The 8,385-nt window shown below is 27.2% G+C and overlaps 2 protein-coding genes across 2 annotated transcripts; one reads left to right on the top strand and one right to left on the bottom strand.

Annotated features, from left to right (window-relative positions):
- Positions 1-1,219: 1,219 nt before the first annotated feature.
- LOC119688722 (trafficking protein particle complex subunit 11-like) lies at positions 1,220-5,943 on the top strand. Its single transcript, XM_038103389.1, has 13 exons — positions 1,220-1,497; positions 1,565-1,808; positions 1,867-2,026; positions 2,148-2,331; positions 2,397-2,627; positions 2,679-2,818; positions 2,882-3,054; positions 3,121-3,254; positions 3,772-3,979; positions 4,038-4,228; positions 4,825-5,238; positions 5,315-5,466; positions 5,906-5,943. Exons 1-13 carry the CDS (start codon positions 1,355-1,357, stop codon positions 5,941-5,943), a joined length of 2,412 nt encoding a protein of 803 aa, XP_037959317.1. The 5' UTR covers positions 1,220-1,354.
- A 62-nt stretch (positions 5,944-6,005) lies between these two features.
- LOC119688721 (seminase-like) lies at positions 6,006-6,818 on the bottom strand. Its single transcript, XM_038103388.1, has one exon. The coding sequence runs from the start codon at positions 6,792-6,794 to the stop codon at positions 6,006-6,008; it is 789 nt and encodes a 262-aa protein (XP_037959316.1). The 5' UTR covers positions 6,795-6,818.
- Between the last annotated feature and the right edge of the window lie 1,567 nt (positions 6,819-8,385).

Below are 8,385 nucleotides of genomic sequence, written 5' to 3'. Positions count from 1 at the left end.
TAATAGAAGGAATTATTGCTTTAAATAAGGTGAACTTTAAATAAAACTTTTTTTTTGCTTGTGCACTATAACGGAAGGTAAAATTTTAATTCAAACTAAATATAATATAAATGTCAAAATAATCCTCAAAGGATGCAGTGACAAGTTTCCAACCCATTTTAAAAAATCCAAAAATATAATATAATCATTTTATTGAATATTGCTTTCTCGGTACGAAGCTTTTGTTTGTTTACATTTTATATATAAAACATATGTCAAATGTCGGTAATTCCCATTTGACGAATTTATTTTTGAAGTTTGCATTTGACATTTTTCGCTTTAAATCAATTGATTTTGATTTATTTTTATAAAAGCTCTTTGTATGGAAAACCAACTTTATTAGTGGCCTTCATAATTTAAACCATTTAAATGGAACACCGTAAACGTGCTTTTAATTTAGTGTTATGATTTAAATGCAAAAACAATTAAACATTTCATTTTAATTATATTATAATAACTGACTTTTATTACAAAATATCTTTATCTTGTATCTGATATGTATTTTGACTTAAAATACGTAAGAGAAACTCATATTAATTTTACTTATATATTTTATTTTTATTCTTTGGATAATTATAGATATATAAAATTCAGAAATTTATAAAGCAAGATAAGGTTTTAATCTACATAAATTTAAATAAAATTGCAGAAAGCTTAAACAACTTAATTTAGTCTTAAAATAATTGACACCGATTTGATTCTATAAGAAAAAACATATATAATTTTTTGTTTCTATGAATACATAATATTGCTACTTTTTACAATTGCCATCAATGTTATAACACATAAATAAAAAACTGTAATAATAAAAACTATAAATTCTGTTTTACACATAAATGAAATTAGTAAAATAAACCTAATCTATTTAAAACATATCAGAATATATGTTGACTACTTTATGCCCAACTAAAATTTGCTATACACAATTACTTATTCTTCTATGTTTCTCTACTTTTCTACGTTAATGAAATGTTTGACATTGTCAGCTGTTTGAGAATATATTTTCGATGAACGAATATTGTTTCCGTCATATTTTCGCCTACATTGTGATTTTCTTCTACCACGAATATACTTTTTTTAAATAAAACACTAATACTTTATAATAAGTTTTATTGAAAATATAAATTATAAATATTAAATATGTTAACTAATTTAGTAAAAAAATTATTGAGACAGTTATAAAGAAACTTAAAAAAAATTCTGTGATCTCTGAGCTTTTGTGTGTTTCACTAACAATAATAATAACAAGTTAATATTTTGTCATAACCGTTTTGTACAAAAACAGAATTAAGTATAAAATAGTTTCGTAATAATAATGTCCTTCGATGCAACCGCGCTACCTACTGAACTTCTCGTTGCACCGCAACCACTCATTGGTTTCTGTGGTTTGGATGTAACACGAAATAGTGTACATAAATCAATTTGGGATGCATTCAGCACTAATCGTAAAGCCGATAGGTAAACACATTATTTTAAACAAATTATAAACAAAAATAAATGATTTTTTTATTTGAAAATTGAATAGAGCTTCGGTGCAGTTCAAAGTGTTACCTGCTAACTATGATTTTCCAGTGGCAAAGCCGAAACGTGCTTCCTATGAATGGTATCATCCGAAAGGCATACTCAAACGTAATTGGATGTTAAAACATTTACACGTGCTGCCTTCAGTTGTGGTACTCTTTCAAGACATAGAATGGAATGATGCACAATGGACAGAGAAGCAAGTACAATGTGCCGCCACTATACAGGGACTTAAAAATTCATTACAAGTAATTATATAAATATATATATAGAAATAACTTATTAATAGCATAATATAATTATCAGGAACGTAATACTCGACTTTGTTTGGTGCTATTACAAAAGGCTGCGCCTCTACCTCCTGGTGAAGATCTCTTAGCATCCGAACGTGCTGCAAGCCTGACAACTGCATGTGGCATCAACAGTAAAATGTTGTTTATACTGCCGCATACAGAACATTTATTAGGTAAACAATTTTTAAGAATAATATTGTTTTAAGTTTGTATAATATCCATTATATTATTCACATATATATTTTGTATTTATAAAGAATATTAAACTTATTTTAATCTTTTTATACCCTATAGGCTACACACTAAGACTTGAGTCTGCTTTCGTAGATATGGCTCAAGCATACTATACACTAATGTCCAAACGTATACGAACTCATAGGGATCAACTGACAGCAGCGCACGTGACGCTAAAAATTCGTCATCAATTCAAGCTAGGATTTGTGGCAGAAATGCGACAGGATTTCAGCACTGCACTTAAGTAGGTTCCTAAATCATTTATAAAATTTATACCAGTGGTTATAATTTATTTTTACATTTTTACAGGCATTATACTCAATCATATGCGGGTCTAGATGAAATTCGAATTACTGATACAAATTGTCTTGAAATAAAAACGGTAGCTGGTTTCCTTAATTATAAAATATGTAGGCTGATGTTTAAACTTAAAGTACCAAGAGATGCAATAAATCATTTTATAAGTCATATAGATAAATATAAAAATCGTGTGGGTTTTAAGGATTTATTATTCGAGCACTATGCGTGGCTCAGTACACAGTAAGTAATACAAATTCATCGTTAAAAATTTTATTGTACATTTTCTTTAAGGCATAGTGTATTTGCTGATCTTTTTTGTGAAGCTGTAAAGAATGGTTTACCAGCTTTACAAACACAGCATCCTGGCATATACTTTCAAAAAGCAGCTGAATATATAATTAAGCGAAAGGAAGCCTTTTTTCAAAGTAGCGGTAGGTTTTTTTATATCTCATAAAACAGTGTGTAAAATGCTTATTAATCCCTAATGCTTTTAGCAATTCTACTTAGTCCTACGGAGCCAATGAGTCCTACAACATTACAAAACAATAATACAATGAATTTATATACAGAATTTTTTGGAATTCGCGCTGTCAAAACTGGCGAACCCGCTTCTGAACAACAAACTATTATGTTAATACGTGAAAATGAAAAATTATTTAATCATTCGGTAAACAGAAATATATAATAATGAATAATTTTTATAAAAACTTTAAAATAATATTATATTTTTTAGAATGCCATTATTAATTTACTTGGTCAGGCAATGGGACAATTTAAAATTTATAAATGTTTAAGGTTTCGTAAAAAACTTGCTATTGATATGGCGGAGGAATATTTTAAAAGTGGTGATCATGCCAAAGCCTTGACGTGCGTATAATATATTTTTATTCAAAACACATTATCACTACGTCACAAAAAGCGTTTCTATTATTTAATTTGGGCAACAACTGTTTTTATTTTTCCACTCAATATTTATTTTATATTTAGCAAGTATATTTAACGTAATGATTTGCTATAATTTGTTGAATTAATATTCATAATTTTTATATTTTTATATAGTTTATATAAAATATTTATATATTTATGTGTACATAAGAATATCAACATAAAATTATATATATTATATTTATAGTTTATATGAAATATTTATATATTTATATGTGTACATAAGAATATTAGCATAAAATTATTAACAATAATTTTGGAATTATTCATATGTTTAAACATTGATAAGCCTGTTATTTTATGCCCTTGATCTATTTAATATTCAAATATCAGATGAGTCTATAATTATTGTTTAGCATATTTTGAATAATGACTTATTATTGATTTATCATATATAAATGTTTATATTTGTTATTTAACAAAAAAGTTTTTTTTTTAGACTCTACTCATTAATGTTACCTGATTATCGCTCAGATAAATGGTCATCTATATTTTCGGATGTTTTAATAAAAACTCTTCGCTGTGCGTTAATAACAGCATCAATTGCTGATTATGTATTATGTAGCATTGAGGCTTTATCTCTGAAGATTCGTTCCGAACAAAAAGAACGAATTGCGGTATTAGAAAATCTTTGGAAAGTTTTTCAGGTAAATACAGAAGAACATATTACATTACTCTACTATAATTAATTAATTTTATATTAAGAGTGTGCCGCCAATGCCTCAATCACAAATAGCACCAGAAGTAAGAGATTTGTGGGAAAATACATTTACAACTATCAAATCACCAATACCTATCGATTTGGATAAACTAACCGAAATATTTGAAATGTGTACGACATTTGATGGTGCAGAATTAAAAACCAATGAAGAAGTCCGGGTACATCTGATAGTCAGGTAAGTGTATATAAGTGCATATATATAATTTTGAGTATAATTCTATAAGGCTTTTCGAATAAGTTGAATATTTTAAACCTATACTTAGCTACACAATAGTTACAAAAATTTATTCTGAATTTGAGTATTTTCATTACATAGCTACAGTGTTTTTATATTACTTATTAATTGAGAGTTATACTGAGTTTTTTATTAAATTTTGTTTTATTAAATTTAATTTTAAAACTATAAAATATAGATTTTATTAAATAAAATAAAATACGATTTTCTAAAATAAAATCTATTTTTTATATAAATATAAAACTTTGATATGGAATGTACCCATTCCTACATGATTCGATAAAACTTGAGATGTAACTATAGTATAATAGTATAACTTTAGTAAATGTAGTATATAATACAATTTAATTGGATCAATAATGATCCCATTTTTAAGTATTATAAGTTGATTACAGTTAATGAAGCGCACTATGGTATTATTTACATTTTATTGTTATATTAATATAAATATTCGTTCTTATATGTGTTATTATAAACATTATTTTAATAAAAATTTTAAATAATACTTTCTAACATATTATATTTTTCTATTATAGACTACTCACAGATGTACCAATCAAAATTCGAAGGTTTTCTGTACTACTCTCTGATGGCACAAACAATTTTAAATTGCAAACATCACAATATAGTACGTTTTCTCAACTTTCGGATATGCGTGAATATTTTATAAATAAATCTACAACAAGTCCAAAAGTTTTACAATTCGAAAACGATCTAAAACTACAACCAAATATGTACTATCATTTTTTGTACACAACAGAAGCTCAACAATTCTTAGAAAATACGCAGTTACGTGTAACTCGTATAGAAACTGAAATGGGTACAGATAAAATATTCGCTTTATTGACCAAAAATGCTGCATTCACGATCAATGCATTTCGATATCATCGACGGACCAAAGACCTCGATGACAATATTGTCATTAATCCAATATGTTATATTGCTCCTACGTATGTACAATATAAATTGTATCTTTATTTATTATTAAATAAATTACATTTTTTTTTTTATTTTACTTTTGTGTAGATTCCATTTAGTCACGCAAACTAACCTTGACAATAAAACGATGTTAGTCAATGAGTATCATTCCGTGATCACAACTGTAAGCAATCCGTTCAATGTATTTTTACAAAATGTGGGTTTTAATATAAGTGTACCGAGTCATTTACGAAATAAAGGTAAGTTTTTTAAATATGAAATAAAATAATAAAATACATAATAAAATTACTCGTTGTGATTTTATATGAATTATTTGAAATTATATTTTTTAAATAATATACTGAATTTATAATATGTTTAGTTTACAGAAATTGAAATATTATTTTTCTAACATTGAAAAGAATCATCCCTATAATTTATTAATTGTTTAATTAATGACCTTAGTTGAGCAATTTAAAATTAATTAAAAACTTTTTATATAAAAATAATTTACTCATTTCATATATTTATGTACTGTTATCTATAATCTCACCAACAAAAATAAAATTCACACTCTATATCCGGTTTAAATTAAACTTGAATAAATATTAAAATTCTTGCGCTAAATATTAGCAACTATAAACTGACAATAATTCTGTTTGAGTACCTCAATTAAATATTCAATATTTTGGTAAACAGATTTGTCTCAAATCTATAATAATTTCATTTTGCAATAAATTAATTAATTTTTTTTTTCTTTCATTTCATATTATTTTAATTTATTTCACATTATTTCAATTTATTTCATATTCTTTTGTATAAATCCTCGTACAACATTAACGTTTGTATATATACCAGGATATGCTCGATTTGCACAGCCAATACCCCAAGAGGTTATGCCACATAGTTCGCCATTATAAACCAGTGGGCCGCCAGAATCACCCTGACATGTATCTCTACCTTTCCAACGTGCACACATCATAGATTTTGACAATACTGCTTGTCTTCTATATCTCTTAGTACATCTGCTTTTACTTATAATTTTTAGAGTTGCAGTCTTTACTTGATTCGATGTCCTTGAAGTACCCGATTTCGTTACACCCCAACCGGACACTTGAACACTTCTTCCAACATTTACACCGCCCGAACATAAATTTATTGTTCCAATATTTTCGCCCGTTAATGGGCTGCCCAATTTTAAAACTGCCACATCATTTCTCATTCTTGTCATAGTAAACGATTTTGGTATAGCAGCTTTAATAATTTTTCTTGTCACACTACCTCTATCAAGATACGAACTTCCGGCGTGTACAGTAAATCGCCGTAATGCCACGCCTTTCACACAATGTGCTGCCGATACCACAAATTGTGGTTTCACAAGTGCTCCTCCACATACAAATCTACCATCTTTCCGTAGATTTACTAAATATTTCATATTAGCAATTGTTGTTTTCCGACCACCGATAATTTTTGCTCGGTTTGAAATATTTGCCGTAGCATTTCGGCTAACTTTCGCGGCGAATATTTGTCTCTCACCGATTAAAACTATGCATAAAACGATTAAAAGTGAAGTCCTAATGAAATTCATTTCCAGACACGCGAGTTTGTCAACTCTTTCACAGTTTTAAATAAAATAATAATTTTTTAATTATTTTTCTAATTTAATACAAATTTTATTTAAAAAATATTTGTACATATTTATTTTATTTCATAAAAGAAAATATAAAGAAGAAGTAAATATATAATATGTCATTAGTGCATGGCTTAGACCTCACTATTATTTATTTAATCAGTTGTTTAATAATAAATAAATACATAAAGTATTATTAACTCTAAAATTGTGAAAATAAATAAACAATATTTTTTAGATTTGCAAATTTAAATTTTACAAAAAGTGTATAATAAATAAATTGTATCAGCTTAGTCTTTATTAATAGCACATTTTATAAGAAAAGTCTTCGTTTTAATGTCAATAGATAATAAATGATATTTAATAAATATCTTTATATTTCGGTGATTTTCCTACATGTAGTAAAAACCCGATATTAAAAACGTAGTAGTATGAAAAAGTTGACATCTTCTTAGTATATATGGGATTGAACGATTATTGAAATCGTTTTGTTTTAATTATCTCAAGGTAATGAGATACTTTATCTAACCATATTTCAAACCTATACTACTTTATTGATCAATATTTAGTATTATTGTTAAGGGAAGTGTTTGTTTGTTAACAGAACCCAGTTTAAGTCTTTGCCTGGCGGAGCTACTATATTAGCCGTTAATAGTGAGTTCAGAAGAATTCATATTTATTTGTTTATATGTGACTTTAATCTTTTCGGTAGATACTTTATATCTACCTGTCGTAGCTAATTTTACTTTGCCCACACTCTATCCGATTCAACCCCTCTGGCACTATAATTTAACCAATAGTGTTAATTGCATTTCTATTGTTTATTTCTTTCTTAATTGTATTAAGTATAGACCTCTTTTTCTATATTGACATATGATTTAGTATTTGCACTTTTACTTACCATAAAAGTCTGAATATCATTCCTGATAACATGCTAAGTTTCCTCGATAATTTAATAGCGTTCCACATTAGTTTGAAATCATAAAAAGCCTCTTTGGTTGTTCGTTAGGTAAAAATAAAGTCAACTGCAAATAACTATGAATCAATAAATAAGGTTTATATGTTGCAGTAGAGTGTATTCCTATTTTTTTTTTTGCACTGGCTTGCCACTCCGAATTTTTTCTTCATGTTGTGTCGTCAATCAGATAATTAGCTAGTCTTAAAATTGTATTAAAATCTGTATATTATAGACATTCAAATTATTCAGTAATCCGTACACATCCTTCTCAAGCCTCGGTGATTTTATAATATTTGTGTGAATTCACCGAGAAATTCTTGAGGTCAGTTATAGATTCCGCAATAAGGTCCTATTTAAGTTACAACTAATCACCCCATACATTCAAAAAGAAGAAAGACATTTTCTTCGGAAAGTGAGAATTATTTCTACTTGACTGAGTAAAAGTACAATGACATGCTTGTGCTCTTAAACTTCCAGACTCTTGCTAACATAATACACTTGTAATCCTGAAAATTTTGTGTATATATTATTTTAGTCATGTTGACGTATACGTTTGTTCTATTGAAGAATTTAAAATCTGTGATTCTAGAT

This window comes from Teleopsis dalmanni, chromosome X, assembly GCF_002237135.1.
Source record: "Teleopsis dalmanni isolate 2A chromosome X, ASM223713v2, whole genome shotgun sequence".
NCBI classification, from domain to species: Eukaryota; Metazoa; Arthropoda; class Insecta; order Diptera; family Diopsidae; genus Teleopsis; species Teleopsis dalmanni.
This window is presented reverse-complemented; position numbering and strand designations above follow the sequence as displayed.